Raw genomic sequence first — 18,555 nt, forward strand, 5'->3', positions numbered from 1 at the left:
CAACAACCAGTTGATGGATGACCCCAAAGATGGATAATTACCATAAATCACTATGGTTGTGTGGAGAATAGAAGCAGAAAAATCATTGTAGGAAAAAACAGGCTGAACCACAGTTTAAACTAGTGTGCCTGGTTTTGAGGCTAACTTTGTCTCTCATGAATTTGTTGAATCGTAGTCCTCAGTAGATTCCCCAGTTGGCAAGAACTGGTTGGTGAACCACATCAAAAGTGGCACTGGATTTGTCTATTGGGGTCATTTTGAAGCTTTTTCTTGAGAGTGGCCAGTGTTTCAGACTGAATGAATAGAGTGTGTAAAATGAAACCTGATGAAATGACTCATGGGACAAAACCTGTCCTGAAGGAGTAGGGACAAAGAAAACAAAGTGGGCAGAGGAAGGAAGAAAGGAAACAGCGGAGAATGAATGATGGCAACAATGATGAGTTTAGCGCTGCAAAGAAGACGAGGAGGGGAGGGAGGGAGGGAGGGAGGGAGAGAGAGGGGGGAGGAGAAGAAGCACAAAGAGGAAGTGTGTTTACAGTCTGAACATACGTGTTTATTTATGAACCGTGTGTGTTCTGAGTGAGTGTTTGTCGGAGAGGGACAGAGGTAGACGGTGAGATTCAGGGTAAAGGAGAGAATAAAAAAGAAAAAAGGAGAAAATGAGAGGGCACAGGGCCAAAGAACGAGGTCACAACCCAACCAGTTCGGTCTAGCCGAGTCCGGTTGCACAATAAGCCATCAATCAACCTTCTCCACGCTGTCAGACCTCCCCTCAATTCACGGAGGCCATCCACTTTGTACACTGCTGAGGAACAAAACATAGAGAAGGAAAAGAGACAGAGGGAGAGAAAAAAAAAGTACACACACACACACACACTGTTCTACGAATCTGATCCTTTACTCTCTGTGGGAAGGAGGCACCCCAACGACCCGCTCACACCGGAAAATGACACAATGAAATTCATCCATGTCTTTGCAAAATATGTGTTTTAAGGAGCTCGGGGACTAGCTAAACCTTTGCAGGGTTAGTTTGTGATGTACCATAACCGTAAGCCCTTAAAATGCTAACGCTAGTCAGTAACAATAGCTCTCAGTGCTTCTTTTTTACTTTCTCTACAATGGGCCGCCTACTCCCCCTGGCATTTTTCATAATTTCATTCAATAAAAAGTAGTCCAAGGAGGGAGAAACTGTCTGACCTTGCTAGCTTGCAAACACTAAAAAAAAATATCCTTGTTTAAAAGGAGCAGATTTAAAAGTGAATAGTGCAACACAGTTAGGCTACGTTAAATTAGTAAAGTTCAGTTGAACTTGAATTTGAGCAGATTCATTTTGCAAGTCTGGAAGTTTGCTGTTGAACGTTTGCTGTTTAAAAAGCTAGTGTCACAGGGCCTTAAAACTACTGGGCAGTCTGATTTAAGACAGAGGGGTGACACACACACACACACACACACACACACACACACACACACACACACACACACACACACACACACACACACACACACACACACACACACACACACACACACACACACACACACACACACACACACACACACACACACACACACACTTTTGTCTTTCTGAATCAAAACATCTCATCAGCTCCTCTCCACCCTTATCTACTTCTCGGTAAGACAATCAAAACAAAAACCGCGCACCAGATAAGCAACACAAGACTGAACACAAGAGTTGCAGAGGACTTTGCGAGAACATGACCTCAGAGACAGACAAAAGAAATCGGAACTTTTAAAACCGTAAAGTCACTTCAGGGAAATTAAATAGAACCGCAAACCCTCAGGGCAGGAAGCTGCTCAGGACAACCAAACGCCCTCAAACATTTTTAGTGCTTTTAACTGCACGTGCCACCGGGGAAATTCCAGCAATTGTGCACCATCAAAACTGTTATCTTGTATGCATCGCCGCATTGTCTTTTTCGTTCTGCCCTCTTAAGTGACGTGTTAGTGCTGAGAACTGGTGCGCCATTAACCAAAGTTCTACTGTTTGATTTCAACACTAGTTTTGGATTCAAAGCCTGATGAATAGCATAGGGGTCGTAACCAAAATAAATAAATAGCAAAACACACAACAGTTTGGAGTGTGTATGTTTGCTTGTGTGGAGCTTTTTTTCTCCCTTTCCTGATGACCATGGCAATAAAGTGACAAAAGAAGAAATGATGGGAGGGAGGAGGGATTAGGAGCTGAAAAAAAAGGTCAGTAAATTATGTACTCGGCTCTCAAAGTGGACTAGTATCAGTAGCCATCTCAGCCTGATTGCGTCTGTGTGCGACTATGCATGCCTGTGTGTGTGTGTGTGTGTGTGTGTGTGTGCGAACAATGGCTATGAACAGCTTCACAGTCAGAGAGAGAGAGAGGCAGGAAGAGAGGAAGCAATCCTTCAACAGAGCACAATATCAGACTGCGGACAGACAACGAACGGCTGGAAGGTTCTGGAAAAAACGATAGAGAGAAGCATGCCTGCCTCCCTCACATTTCAGCTCCAAACGCCTCCTCCCAAAGTGCCCTCCATCTAACACTAACACGCACACGCTCACACACACACACACACACATAAATGGCACCATAACTCTATATCCGCAATCAATCTGGGCTATGAAGACACATCCGTCTCCAGTAATGTTAATGGGAGGGTTTTTGGGGGGTTGGAGTGGGTGGAGGACGGGTAAAACAGAGGGTATGCGACTGCAGGGCTGACCTCAGAGCAGTGTGAGGTAATACGGTCCGTGTGCGTGTGTGTGTGTGTGTAATAGAGACAGAGTAAATGAATAAAAAGTGAGAAAAAGAGCTGCGTGCATTTGTGCGTATGGCAGTGTATTTGTCTGCATGTCAGGGGGTCAGGTGTGTGTGTGTGTGTGTGCGTCAGTGTGTGTGGGAGAGACTGATGGCTGTCAGCTTGCATCTGGCAGAGAAAATAAATTAGGCTTATGAAGACAAATGAACAGGCTATGGAAAGAGTAAACGGGGGTGGAGGGGGATCACGACGGAGAGAGAGGGTAGAGTGAGGGGAAGGAATGAAGAGGAGGGAGACATAATGAAGGAGAAAAGAAGGATATTGTGAGTATGCGGTGGCATGGATATGAAAGGAAGGAGATGGAGCGCCGTTGCCAACTAAGAGAGAGTTCCTTTCGGCAGCCAGTGACCGTTCATTAAGAAGGACGGGCACACAGACAGGCCTGCTGCTGGCAACGGGAGAGAGCTTTGGCATGCGGCTTCTCTGCCTGCAAGGGAAACATATATGTGGGTGTATGTGTGGGTATGTGTGTTTGTGGGTCCACTGCCAGCACGTTAAAAATCAAGAAAATATATTTATTTTTTTTAATTAAGAATTTTTACAAGACTTTTCTTTCCTTTAAAGACAAGCAAAAAAAAAAAGAAAAAGAAAAAAGCTTGGATATAATGAGTGATCACTGGGTTTGTCTCTGTGCTGGAAGTGCCTCTCAGTGTGTGTTTCCTCTGCTTGTGTGTCGGTGTCAGCGTGTATCCATGTGTGTTCCATCTCCGCAGATTTGTCAGTGTCTATCCCATGACACACTCCCCTCGTTGCGAGTGGAGGAGAGCTCTCGGGGGGCTTTGTCACGCGGCGGTCTGTTCTCTTCCTGAGGCCTGGCGCCCCTCGTTTGATAAATGACACATGTCATTCTGTCAGCCCCTGCCATCCGGGCTGGGAGGCCCCGAGCTGATGTATGGCCGCCCGGGCTAAAGGAAATAAGAGTGTTTTGGCAGCGCCCTGAGAACATGGCCTCTTATAAGGGGGTATGTGTCTGTGTGTTTGTGCCTGTCTGTCTGCGATACTGAGTGCCTGTTTAATTGTGTGTGTATGTGCCTATTAGTGAGTGTCTGTGTACACGTGCATGCGTGCGTGCGTGCGTGCGTGTGCTTTGCTCTCAACCTGTCAGGCGGACGGGCAGAGGGAGACAAATCATCGTCATGGCCGCCCCAGCTGTTCCCCAAATTTGGTGCGAGGAGGAGAGCGAGGGGATAAAATCCTGCCGTTTGAGTTTTAAACGACTGATGCTTCCCAGAAACGGGACTGAGTGAGAGGACAAGTGGAGCTGAACACACTCACACACACACACACGCACACACACACACTTGCACTCACACAAGCTGAATCAAAACTCCAATAGGAATCAAGCCAATCCCAGAAGGAAGCAACAGACCGCCAGAGTGGATCTCTTGAAAACAAACATGCGCGTACACACGCGTAAACACACATGCTTCACACGTACACATATGTAAACACATGAACACAAACTTTGGATAAGGCATTTGCACCTTAACCAACATAAAAACAAAACCATAAACATGTTTAAAGAAGTGTCAGACATAAAAAAAAAATGCATCTTTCATCGTTCTACAAAACCTCTCCACTATCTCTGGTAAGAAATTCTGAAACCGTCCCCACTAAACTACCTCCAGGTCCAGACAATCCTCACAGCTACTCACCAAACATATGCACAGACATTTCCCTGGTGGAGGACAGTCCCACCTGGAGGTTGTGAACTCTGTATGACCCTGTTTGATTGGGCCGAACTCCCTCCCCCCCTCCTCCTCCTCTCCCACGGAAAAGAAGCGGGAGAAGGGAAAAAAACAGCGTCATTAAGCTGTGAGTGATGAGTGGCAGCCATGGGTGACATCCTCCCCTCTCTCCTTTTCTCTCTCCTCCACTATCCAACTGCTCTCTCTGTCTCTCTCTCTCTCGCTCTCCCTTTTTTTCTTCTCCATTGCCTTGATACTTTTCTCTCTCGCTTTATTCACCTCTCTCTCCATCCCTCAACCCCTCAAGTCATTTCTCTTTCACTCCTCTGTTGCTTTGCCTCCTCTTTTTCCACTCCCTCATCCCTCCCTCCTTTGCCCTCCCCCCCTCTTCTCTCCCTGGTTCTTTTTGTCTGCTGTCACTCTCTTTTTCTCCCCTTTTTTTCACCCCTTAATGCCCCTCTTCTCTCACACACACACACACACACACACACACACACACACACACACACACACACACACACACACACACACACACACACACACACACACACACACACACACACACACACACACACACACACACACACACACACACACACACACACACACAATAGAGCCTCACTCAGTCTTGTCTAGCTCTCTGGCCCCGGTCATGTAGACACTCAGCTCCTCCATACATAATAGATCCCAAATATCCAGAGGAGGGGGTTCACATGTTCACCCGCTCAGGATTGTGCCATCAGCGCTGCTTCCACAGTAGCTCCAGTGTCTGGCATAGCGAGGCCGACCGTGGTTTTAAAATAGTTTTAATGAATATGTGAAAATGTCTTTTTTAACCGACTACTATTCAGACAGGCCCGTCCAGTCGTGTGTGTTAATTTCCTGTCCCTAGGAGGGCAATTTGCCAAAAAATGGCTTGCACAAGTTTTCAGGCTTTTACAGTAGGTGTTCTGGACTGTTATAACTGAACTTCAAAGCACAATGTCACATTTTGTCTTTTTGGAAGTGGAAGTAAACTGCAAGTGTCCTGGATTGACAAAAATGCAGCCTTGTAATAGCTTGTAATACTCTGTCCCTCAGAAAAATAACTACACAAAACAGGTTCCTTTTTGTATTCAATGCAGAATGTTATAAAATGGGTCACCATCTTTGCACGAAAGTCTATTTAAAAATGGAATTTAGAGTATTCCTCTCTCAGTCTGTTATATACTGTGGTGAAGTCACTGGAGGCGAAAGTGTAACGAGATAATTGACTGAACCTGATCAACTTGATGTTAATCAGCGGGAGCCATTCTGCTCCTTGATCTTGTTTAGTTAGACCAAGTTTAATTAACCAATCCTGACATGCACATTCTCCCTACTGACAAACACTTCGCCCTGTGCACACAAAAGGAACTTAACGTTATGGATATTGCTCAGCGCTTCTTGTGTAAATAAAGTAACTAGACAAATGAACATGGTTGTTAATTACGCTGTCATTTTACTGCCGGTCTAAACCTTTACACGCCTGAAATGCACTTCCAGAGTCCCTCTTCCACAGTGAACTCCAATCAGAAACACTGACGCTGCAGCTCCGGCTTCTCACACTGATTCGTTTAGTTTTTTATTAAAGAAAAAAGTCCAGACAGAGCCCGCAGCTGTTCTTATTCAGACTGAACTATCACAAACAACCTGTTGTTGGGTTTTACAGAGAACCCCTTAAGCAAGTTAAAAGCTGCAGACATTTCTTCCTGTTGTTAGGGAGAAGAACGATTGAACTCATGTTCACATGTAGCGTAAACTTTAACCTTTCAGTTATTACTTCTGTTATTTTAATAAATTATTGTGAAAGTGCATTCATCTGACCTTTTTCATGATCAACATTGTTTATGCCGTTATAAATGTGTTCCAGATGTACATAAATCAAAAATTCTTTATGATGGATCAAGCCTCTAAATTACAAACATTGTTTTGAATAAAACAATACAAAACATTCACAAGTTCATGCTTCCCAGTTGAGAGGATTTGCCACTTTCCTAATGTTTTATAATTGCAACATTTGGGCATTGGTAAGTTGTGATGGAAATGATTCATTATCTTCCATAATTGTATGGACCAAATGATTTATTGATTATTCAAGAAATAATTGTCAGATTAATTGATTACTAAAATAATTTCAAATTGCACCCTTTAACCAAATTGTTGCACATTGAATCATAATCAAATCAAATTGTGGTTTTTCCCGCATATTTGTTGTGCCCAGTTTGATGTAAATATTGTAACTGAGTCATCACTTCAAACTTCCAGTTTAATGTGTATGGCATAACTTTCTCTAAGTTCATTTTCTGTTTCCTTAATATGCAGTTATTGTTAAAAAAGAGGTTAAGTACAACGCTCCAACTATGAGGCAAGGCAGGGAAGGAATGAAGTGACAAACTGAAAAGATGGAGAGGAAAAACAGAGTAGTTTTGTACGTCACACTCGCACCTAGTAATGACTCATACACACTGGGAATGGAAGGCCAGATAAATTCCAAATACAATGTCAGCAATCAACAAGTTGACAAAAATATTGCACAGACCTTCATATAGTTCAAACAGCAAGCGGTACCCAAAGTAAAAGGTATGGTCAAAGGCACAAGCAGATACTACTAAATGGACATAAATGGACCAGTTAGACAAGATCCAGAAGCCTTTTTGAGGGACGGTATTTTGCAGGAGGGAGCAAACACATAGAAAGATGGAAAGACATTTTTTGGGGGTCCAGAAAAAATGCACATAGTGGCTATGTACAAGCACGTGGAAGAGAAGAGGATTCTTTTCAATTTCTATTAAAAGCAGTACAAAAGTAAAAGTAGTAATAGCCTAATGTAAAATGACTGCATTGTTATAATAATGCATTACATAAGTCAAAATCACTCAAAAAAAATCACTTCAACCAAAGTACAAAAAAACTAAATTTACTCAATGTATCAAAAATAAAAGTACTCATGATGCAGGCCCCCATGAGATGTATATATGAATTATTATATAATATCCCTCTTGTAACTTTACTGCATTCAAATATTCCATTTCAGGGGGCGATCTAACACTGCATAATTTAAAAACGCTCAAACTTCCATTTCACTGGCCTTTTTATAGGGCTCATGTCTGTACGGTAAATATGAAGCGACAGCAAGCAGGTGGTTAGCTTAGCTTAGCATTAGGTCTAGAAACAGCTAGCATGGCTCTGTTCAATGGTTACAAAATCCACCTAGGAGCCCCTCTCAAGCTCAATAATTTACACATTATATCTTGTTTATTTTATGTAAAATAGCTGAAGTGTGAAAACAACAATTTGTGGTTTGTGAGGTTGCCTAGTAACCTCAAAGTCATGACAACACTCCTGTAAAGTAACTCGAAACGCCAGCTAATTGTAGTGGATGAAGATAACAATACCTTCTTGGTAAAATGTAGTGAATCAACAGTATACAGTGGACACGTTAAAATTGCAGTTATGTACAGTATTGAAGTAAATGCACTTGGTTACATTTCACAACTGGCTACACCGGACACCATTCATTGTTGTACCTACGTCAAGTGTAATGTTGTTGATGCTGATGATCACGCAAACATTACTCAATGTCAAAATGTTTTAGAGTTATAAGTTTGATGCAGTGACAGTCCTGTCGTGTTGTACCATCGGAGAGGCAGATGGACCAGAGATAGACAAGTAAACAGGATAACTGTCCCAGACAAGCAGAGACAGGGGATCAGAAACAGATGTTCAGGTGGACAGTGAGTTGGACAGACAGAGCTGGTTTGCTGTGCGAGGGGCCTGAGTGACGAGAGACACACCGACAGAGGAGACGTTTGGGTGTACAAGAGACCTCCCGCTGTTCTCCCTGAGACAGACGACTTAGAGGGACAGAGCTGAGCTTATACCCCCCTGTGATTGTCACTGTCTGAGACTACGCCGCGGCTCAGGAAAGATTTGGGAGGAACTTTTGGAGGCAGCATGTGTTGTTGTTGAATCGACTGGGATCCAGAGACATTTATTATTATCCCATTTCAACCGCCCATCATGCCGACAACTGCTAAGTAATCACTTTATGTAACCCCGAGCAAATTGTGGTCAATGGGTTTCTTTTAAATGTAAGAGTCAAACAGAACTGAATAGCACACAATGCTTTGATTCTTTTTTCCTGTGAAACATACTTCACGGGAAAATGTGACAGTCATGTGTTTAGACTTCAAAGAAGACGACACAAGATTTAACTGCCGTGTGAACGTTCAGATTTTTTTTTACAACAACAAGAAGTGTGACTGCTGGATGTCGCTGAAATCAAACAATTGCAAAAAGAGGCTCTTGGAAATATGAGAACAAGGCCAGCGGGCCCGGAAGGGTATATTACGCTCTCCTTTTCAGATGTTGAGTTCATGTTCTTGTAACCAGTTCACTGACTCTTGAGCATCCGGTGAGAGAGAGAGAGAGAGAGAGAGAGAGAGAGGGAGAGGGAGAGGGAGAGAACGATAGATGAGGGCGAGAGACAGGGAGGAAGATGAAAGAAAATATGAGCTGGGTAGAGGAGAATTGAGTCAGAGTAAGATAGAGATTGATGACAGATAGGAAGATGAGAAAAGGCTTACAGGGAGGGAGAGAGAGAGAGAGAGAGAGGGGGGCTAGTAATCCCCAAAAAACAAGGAGTAAGTAGGCTGATATAAAGATGAAGAGGGTGAGGGGAAGATGGCAGTGGCACTAGACCAGGCTGCAGCATGACCTTCCTCTGCGTCCGCCCTCAAGGACAAAGTGTCATCTGTTAACTGTATGCATTCCCAGATGGCTTATCTGCAGCCAGCTAGTGTCTAAAAAATGATATTCATTGCTTCTAAACTCACCTTATCAGTTAAATAATCACTCCTTTGGGGATAGAAAATTTCAGCCACCCGACTTTTGTCCACTTGGAGCGACTGTTGTTTGGATATCCTGAGGCTTTTAATCCATGTAACAAAAACAAGTACCTTTCTTCTCATGATATACGATACTGGTTCTTGTCACATGCTCCACATTCATAAAACCAAGGCTCTCTTTAAAGCTATAAAGGGGATAAAAACCTGCTGCTACTTAGTTCGCATACGTTTGATTGATGTTTATGTACTCCCGGTGTTTAAAGGGGGATTAAATTCAAAACAACAGCAGCATACAGCTATCATTAAAACGTTTTAACTTTCCTGTTCTGAACTTTAATGGTATTTCTGCTAAGATAAAATATTCAGCCAAAAGGTACTGCAGTAGTTAGTAGTTAGTTAGTACTCTTATTGATCTTTATTAGACAGTTTCTAAAATTGTTTCAACCATTCCTGCAAATTTAAGCTTGTTAGCCTCATTTTAAACTACAAAAACATTTCTTATCATTAACTTTAAATAAAAGTTGCAGAGGTTCAGAGCGTATCTATTGCCTCCACACGGCTCTCAACATGGCGACGGCTGAGCTGGCAGCTAGCAGCAAAAGTTGCAAACAATGCTAACAGTGCAAACAAAGGCAACAGTGCTAGTAGAGCAAACAGTGTTAACCTGTATGAGTGCAGTGCAGAGCGGCAGCACTTAGCCAGCCAGTGGGGTTTGTTCGCATGCACTAAAGTGCACAAGAGGCCGGCCTGTAACCTGGGATTACAACACACACAGAGGGAGGGCGACTTAGTTCTCTGCTCAGCCAGAGTACTCTACTATGTCTTTACACGGCAAACAGTTGTGTGCTGCTGTATTAATGCTCTGAATCCCATATAGAGAACCATTAAATTATTTGAAAGTAAATGTAAAGTTGACATTGTTAAAACTAGGGATGCCCTGATCCAACTTTTTCTCTCCTGATTCCATTGATGATAAAACTGTGTTTAATGCGGATCTGTCACATCTGGGCAATAGCTGATCTGCTTATTTAGGTCAGTATAGTAGGCTACCAATTGGATTGGTGCTTCCGTAGCTTAAACATCTTGTGTCGTTGTATTCAGGGGCCTATGAAGTTATCTTAAAGCAACAAGCTGACAAGAAGGTGATTTCTAAAATTCTAAAGTTGTTAGCAGGTTTCTTCTGTTGGAATTATGGGAAGCCAAGATGATGCGTACAAGAGTAAAGTGCTTCAAATCACCATACTAGAAAGCATGAATTACACTTACAATATTTTCAGCCAGAGAGCTAAACTTTGATATACGACTGAGAGATAAATTCTGTATTACTGTGGAAGTCACATGACAATTTAGTGCTTAAAGTGGTTTCTGCAACCAGACTTGATAAAACTTAATACACATAATTTAATTGTCGATAAAGAAAATGAATGACATTGTTCTTCATTATATAATATATAATAAAGAGGGAAATATGTGTGTTTCTTTTTGTCTATACATGTGTACTTAGCTCCAAGGATAAAAAATATCTACCAGGCAACAGCAAAGCACGTGCGGATTTGCAGTGCGTGTCTGCAGTATAACACAGGCCTATGTAATCAGCGGCTAATAACACGATGGGAGTCGCTGCCCCACCGTAAATCAATGGGCAAAATAATTGCTAATACACTGGTTATCGATTAGCGTGCCCGCCATGCTCTCATTTTCTGGGGGCGACCGTGGCTAAGCGCTGAAGCAGTGACAAGGGTAAAGTGTTATTTCTCAAAAAGGCACAGAGACGGACAGCTGGGCAGGAAAAAAATGACTGCAGGGCCTCGGCAGTAATTCTTAATTGACACCTGTCAGAGCAAAGGCAGCAGTCACAGCTGCTGCAGGAGAACGTCTACCCAAGTCCTGTTCATCTGTCACTTTTAATACCTTTTCTTCACAGCCCTTCTTTCTCTCCCTCTGTTGTCTCGTTCCCCTCACCCACAACCCACAACCCAGATGTTCAAGGCTGGTTAACACAAGCCGCACATCTTCAGGGCTGAGTGGTGCACGGCCTCCGGTGGCTACTCACTCACCTCCACACTGTTTTATAATGTGTACTTTGTGGATCAAAGGCAGGTGTTTCAGACTTAGCTTAACTGGCTTAGCTCTTGACCCACCCATGATGGAGCAAGAGACTCAATATAAAAGGAGTACTGAAAGCTATTCAAACCTCACTGCGGCGGCCATGTATCTCCAGCTTTATCTCTAGTTTGATCACCAAAATTACTGCAACTGATGCTGCCTCAGTGGCAACGTCTAAAACATCAAGTGTAGCCCTAAAAAAAAAAAAAAAAAAAAAGAAAAAGCGATGGAGAATTTCTGAGATCACCCAGGGAAAACGCTGAGTCTTTTTGGCTTTGGACGAATTAGATCACAGCAACCAACAATGGCTGACTGTCTCTCCAATAGTGGCGTCTGTCTGGCGTATGAAGCATCAATCATGCATGGACACACAAACGATACATACGGATACACTAGTGTAACATTACACTGGAATTCATGACTAATACCATAAAGTGGATTTATGCTAAATTACTTAGATGACAGACATATAAAATGGCTGTATTGCAAAGGAATCATGGGAAAACAACAGAAAACACACTCCAGACTGGAGGCTTCCCAGAGGACACGCTGACCTCTGAGTGTACTCTGGACCTCCAGTCTACTTGCCTTAAATCATCTCTTCCCATTTTTATCTTTAGCATTCTTTTCTTTCCTTTTTCCACATTTAGAGTAATTCCCTGTGTCTTCCCTTGTCTGATTCTTAAACAGCTTGAATAATCAGAGAAAATGTCAGATAAGTGTTTGTGTGAAGAAGCAAACGCAGATGTCCCTATTTGGATGTTTGGTAGCCCACAATCCCTTGCTGCTTTGCTGGAGCCAACAGAAATAGTGAAAATATTACAACCGGCTTCAAGAATAGTTTAAGTTGCCTAAAGATGAGTCTAATAACTGGAACTTTCATTTTCTTCACATGTGGAAAATTAAGAACCGGTAATGTAGAGCAATTATTGGTTGAATAATCGATAAGTCGATCATCAGAAAATGAATAGGCAAATATTGTGATAATTGATTAAATGTTTAAGTTACTTTTTAACAGCCTCTCAAGTGTGAGGATTTGATGCCTTTTTTACATCCTACATGATGGTAAACTGAATGTGTAGAAAACAAGAAATCTAAACATGTCACCTCTGGCTTTGTGAAATTATAAGAGGCATTTCTTACCATCTTCTGACATTGTATGGATAAGCAATTATCAATTAATCAAGAAAATAATTGGCACATTAATTGGTTGTGAAAATAGTTAGTTGAAGCATTATTCATAAATCCTGATGGGCAGGATGAAAGCACACAGTCACATATGTTTGGATACAATTGTGAATAAGTTTTCAGCTAGTGTAAACATATTAAGAAATCAAACAAATATATTTCATAAACCCTGCCTGGGATTTCACCTCTTTTCCTTTCGCCCAACTGAATTTTACTCAAAAACTTTAGATGTATTCCTCACAATAAGCAACCGGTAGCCTAAACCCCTAAATGATTAATCATGTGGATGATTATATTCTTGTTCTTATTCCTGTTTTTATTTTCCTTGCCCACTGTACATTGTGGCTTTTGTTGTGCAGCTGTTTGGAATCAGAGCCAAGATATCTTTGTGAATGGAAAACAGACTCACTGGAAACCAGAGACAATAAATACATGCAGGATGTGTTTAAGAGTGAGGGTGCTAGTGACTTTTATTCCTGCAGAAAATAACCTTGTTTTCTTTACTTCTTTGTCAAAGCTCCTTGTGTCGCGCCTGAGTGAAAATCCAGGTTTCCCTGCTTCCTCTGAACCTCATTAAGCTCTCGGATAGTTTTACCTCGCTGCTGCGGCGCTGAATGCCTTTACATCGTCACCCTGCTGCCGAGCCTAATTCCCGCATATTTTCAATCCGACCCTCTCTTTTCCATAAGAGCAGTCATCGATCTTCATTTGTCACTTAACCTCCACGAAGATGAGGACATAGAGTGTAGTTGTGCGAGCGTGCGCATTAGTGTGTGTCTTTGATTTCCTGAAGGCCTACTGGCTGTGGCGCCACATGCAAATGAAACTGCGGGTGTAGCGGAGTGTTGGATAGCGAATATATCCACTGACTCCTTCAGTCAATGTCACCTGTTAATGACACTTTACATACACACCGCCTTATCACAGGATCAGAATATTGCACATTCATACGCACAGGCAGGGTTGCACAAACTCCTCGTCTTGCTTAGTGACTCGTACACACACACACACACACGCTCTGTTTTCATCAACAGACATTTCACTTCAAATAACATGATTTTTTTTTTCTCACAGCGCAGCTTCAGCTCCTGACAAATGTCATTAAATGCTTTATCAGAAAAATACCGATAAAACCAACACAAGGTTCCGAGACGATGGCTTCTTAGTTGACAGGTGCCTTGAGCTAAATTCCTGCAGAGTAAATACAATGCAAAGTAACACCAACAACAACGCCGACGACAAAATGTACTAATGCCGCTTGGCTAAGAACTTTGTTCCTGTTCTGTCAAACAAACCAAAAAAAGGTTAGCAGAAAGATCAGAGGAGAAGTATTGGGAAAATATTTCACATTTAATGGAATCCACACATATTTAGCTTGTCTTCAACTATGAAAAACGACCTACACTGCATAAACTGTATGTCTACTTACAGTGCCAGTTCATGCACTAAACGTAAGTGTACAGACTTGAGACTACAACCACTCGTAGCCTCGTTATAGGTGTGTTTGTGTCCAGCACGGTGTCGGCTTCACAAGTCACACGTTTTGATTTGTCACGTCACACTGCAGGCTTCCTCTGCTGTTGAGTGTACACTGGAACAACTCGGGAAGGGTGTATAAGAAGTGGCTAACTCTGAGTTGATTATATCAAAGCAGCTTGCAGACTTGACACCTTGCTGAATTTGTAAGCATTAATCGGTGGGGCCCTGTCACTGATCCGTCAGCTACCTGGATAATTAGAGAGCACGGCTAACGATGCCGTCGGGAAGAAGGGAAGCTCAACTCCCCCCACAAGTCATAATTAAGAGACTCCTTTTGCATTGAGTTAGCGATAGCAGCAGTAAATGGGGGGGGTATCTTCAGGCAGCCGCTGAGTGGAGAAGCTCATAAGGCAAGGCAACCGTTCATTGTGTACGTCGTTGTGGCTTCAATCTGGACAAATGTTGCAGAGCGCTTTAATTAAACATGCTGAGCTAAGCTATACAGACAGATCATTAAAATGTAGCGCTGAAGTCCGTTTATTGGAGACACTGAATCACACGTATTAAAGAAATTAACAGCATCCACGGCCCCCCGACTGTAACCTGAACACTTGATTTATGTTTAGAGTGCTAAACTTTTTAATTAGTGGCATCAGTGTGTGAGTGGCCGTACCCAGCCAGTTGCCTAACATTTCTATCAAGAGGAGGAGACAAAAGGCAAACTAATTACGGTCTTCAGCTGAGAAGGGAACACGTTTCCACATGGTCATGTTTAACAGTATCACAGCATGTCACTTTCTCTGCCTTCACGAATTGCACTAATTCTGTCAGTGGAGATAAGAATCCAGCACAGGATCAAACATTTCTAAGCTTAGACATCTAAGAGTGAAAAGAAACTGAGTGGATTTCAGATTCCCTGCCTAACTAACCTAAGAAGGGTGAGAAAAGAATACTATCCTATACTCTTATGGACCGCCATGCTCCTCCATCCCCTTGTGGATTGGTCACCCACAGTTTGCTCCGCCTCCTCCTCTGTCTCAGTAAAACTAAATGTTGTGCAGCATAGATAATAAAAAAATGGTTGTTTTTTTTTGCAGGTAGACCTTTTTAACTCCTGTGGAATAAATTCAATACAAAGTCACACTGTAATCACACCGACTTGTTGAATGATTAGTTGACAGATTCATTACTTAGAGTGACGGTGTTTGATTAAAGATACTGTAGCCGCCAAACTAAAAGCGAGAGTAGATGTGCAGCATTCATTTTTCCAACACCAATCAAAACTGTGACCTCAGTATCATGGCAAATACAGAAATATGGCTTCTTTGTATCTCTTGTATACAATCTAAAGTAAACTAATTGCTGGTTATCTAGCTGTAATACGTACAGCATTTTATTTTTTAGCTACTGATGCAAACAGTCCGATATCATGCAGAGTTTTATTAGAACAGCAGTAAAAATAGGTTTCGATTACGGCAATTACAACTGTTTTTGATTTATGGATAAGTCTATAAAACGTCTTTAAAAAAGGACTTTTCAAAGTTCCAATATCCCAAAGTAACGTCTTCAAATTGTGTATTTTGTCCGATCAACGTTCCAAACAACAAAAGTATAAAATGTCCGCTGACATTAAAGCTGCAACCAGATAAGGTCTTTGCGTGATATGTTATGTAAACAATATTTTATAAACACAACGGTTGCAGATTTAGTTTCGAACGACTGATAATTTCAGGAGTAACTATGATTGCATATAATCAAAGGCAATCCCAGGACGATAACGTTAGTTGTACACTTTGTTGTTGTCTCACAGAAAGAGAAAAACAAAACTCGCTTGAAGTCACAGTCACAATACTGTCCATGTCTTTTTCATACTTCACCTCCCACTACATTTTAATCATCATCATAATTAGCTTACAGGATTATACTGCATTGTTTACCTCGAGTTCCTATGAGAAATACCTCGCAACAAAACAGCACTTCAGTGAGTGAAAAAAAAAAAAACTGAGAATGACAACAAATGACTGCAGCAAAAGTCTCTGCTGCTCAAATTGCACTGCACTGAACTCAAGTGCCAAAACTAACAGATGCAGTAATGTGGTTCCAAATGAAAGAACACTGATGTATTGTCACTGGTCATAAACTAGATAGGGTACAGCGCCATTACAGGGTCTAAAATCATCACTGTGACTGATGAAACAGAGCCCATTTAAAATGGCACACAAAAAGCCATTGAAACCTCCCTCCCTCTTTCTCCCTCTCCCTCTCTCTCTCTCTCTCTGAAGCAAGTATGCAACATTTTGTTTTAGTGCAACTCCAAAGTGACAAATCCAGGTTGTGGAAATATCTAGTAATGCACTGTAAAAATAGCCTGTGTTTAAAGGTGTGTACACATTTTCATAGAGAGAGCAGTGTCTTTTTCCTCACACTAATACACACATACTTCAATAGAGGTGTTAAAGAGTTTTTTTGGATTGACCATATGTCATGCACTGGAAATAATGTAGAGACACAGGCTGCCAAACTGGGATTAACCATTACTGCCTGTGATGTATGCGTCTGTCACAAAAACAGACAATTAAATCAATATTCTGAAAAGCAGAGCCTGAATGGGGCCAAGGCTGGAAAACAGGAAAACACTTTCTGTTTTGTGCTCTTCTTTTGGGGGATTTCACCACGAAATTCGTAGCAGAGGTATAAACCGACACTATTCACTCTCAGGCTTGTTCTTCAAACACATTTCCCCCTCTATCCATCACTAAAGCCTGGCGTCAATTAGAAATTACAGCCCCCACCGAGTTCAAAGTCTTTCTGTCACAACCTTGATTAAGTCTGCTTAACCTCACATTTCCACCGCCTGCTTAACATTCTACAGCTGTTTTATTCGGCTTTGGTCATTACTGCACGAAACTTCAAAGGCTCCTCTTTTTCCCCGTCATTTGAAAAATGCATGTCAATCACACACACATCGCCCAGGGACATCAAATGGATTCAGGCAAACATGTGATTCTCTCTCAGAACAGTTCACGTCTGGTCGACTCAACGACAACATGTAGACGTGACTGTCAAGAGAGCACTAAGAGAAGAAGAGATTGTGGCGTTGTATTTTTCGGAAAAATGTGTAATTATTTACTTCTATTGAGGTCCTTTTTCTGGGGGGGGAAAAAAAAAGCCTGTTAATACAAATCAGTGCCTAACTTTCAACCCTTAATGCGCTTATTATTAAAGATGCTCTTCTGAAACACACTTAAAACTGTTAAATTAATATTAAGCAAGTTTGTGGTACTATAAAGACATTTTAACGTACTTATTACGGCCTATTATTGTTTAGATGTATGTAATGTTGCATCCTGCCTCTTAAACATCTATGGCAGATTAATAACACTTCCTCTTCCTAAGAGATACACACAGAGGTCAGGGCTTGAAGTGACCATTAGAGGTAACCCCCCCCCCACTTCACCCTGCAGTATTTTTTGGGGGTCTATTTTCTGTATGAGATGCCTCCCTGTGATCTCGCTACACCCCAGCACCCCTCCTCCCTTGTTCCCTCCCCCTTGGGTATTAATCGCAAAGTATTTATCCCGCTTGAGAACTTTTTCTTTCAATTTGTCTTTTTCTTTGCTCCTCAGGGGGGGGGGCAGCAAAAAGTTATTCTGTGAGGGGGGGGAGTCCAGCTGCCGGGGCGCATGCGTGTCTCTCTGGTGAATGATTTACTGATGTTTATCAGGAATGAATAGATCAAAGGCAGTCGCATGACAGGCGATCAATCAAGCATCAAATCAAGGATGGCAATTCCAGAGCGGAACTGAAAATATGCCACTTTTCTTTCTTTCTTTCTTTCTTTCCTTTTCTTTTCTTTCTTATTTTACTGGCACCAACACATCAAACACATTAGTCTGTAAAAACGAGATAAGATGAGCTTTGTTTTGTTCGGAGAACTTGGATGTTGGCAAAAACCTAGTGGAGGATCAGCTTTTTTTTTTAAAAAAGGCGTTGAAACTGAAGTGCAGCTGAGCGCATTCATTTCTCAAGAGGCAGAGTTGGCACCGAAGCGTGGCTGCGTCAATGAAACAACAGCGTCGCACTCCTCAGATTAGTAGAAATAAACTTATTCTGGGGGCTGTTGAGAGGTTTGTCTTTGCTCTGCGCTGAATGCACATAGATCTCTACGGAGAGTGTCCTCGTATCGCTGCCCTGCACCATGCTTAGAAAAACGGCTGTGTAAACTTGTCCTCATACTGATTCCTGGCTGTTTATCGCAAATAAAGTGCGTGTGTTTCTACCAGGGGAGGAGGAGAGGAGGGAGGAGGAGGAGGAGGAGGGTGTTTGTTTGCAGAGCCGGGGCTTACCTGCTGACCGCCGCGGTGCTTGCTGCTTTCTCCTCGGCATGCTTCTGCGAGACTTTCCGCTTGACTT

The 18,555-nt window shown here is 42.2% G+C and overlaps 1 protein-coding gene across 1 annotated transcript in view; it reads right to left on the reverse strand.

Annotated features, from left to right (window-relative positions):
- The window catches only part of tshz1 (teashirt zinc finger homeobox 1), a 29,094-nt gene that overhangs the window by 10,413 nt on the left and 126 nt on the right, over window positions 1–18,555 (reverse strand). The window contains exon 1 of the mRNA XM_054605906.1: window positions 18,489–18,555. This exon is cut by the window's right edge and continues 126 nt beyond it. Coding sequence (XP_054461881.1) covers window positions 18,489–18,528 — 40 coding nt within the window. The 5' untranslated portion in view covers window positions 18,529–18,555. The remainder of the gene's footprint in view (window positions 1–18,488) is intronic.

This window comes from Anoplopoma fimbria, chromosome 10 (genome assembly GCF_027596085.1).
Source record: "Anoplopoma fimbria isolate UVic2021 breed Golden Eagle Sablefish chromosome 10, Afim_UVic_2022, whole genome shotgun sequence".
In the NCBI taxonomy this organism is placed as follows: domain Eukaryota; kingdom Metazoa; phylum Chordata; class Actinopteri; order Perciformes; family Anoplopomatidae; genus Anoplopoma; species Anoplopoma fimbria.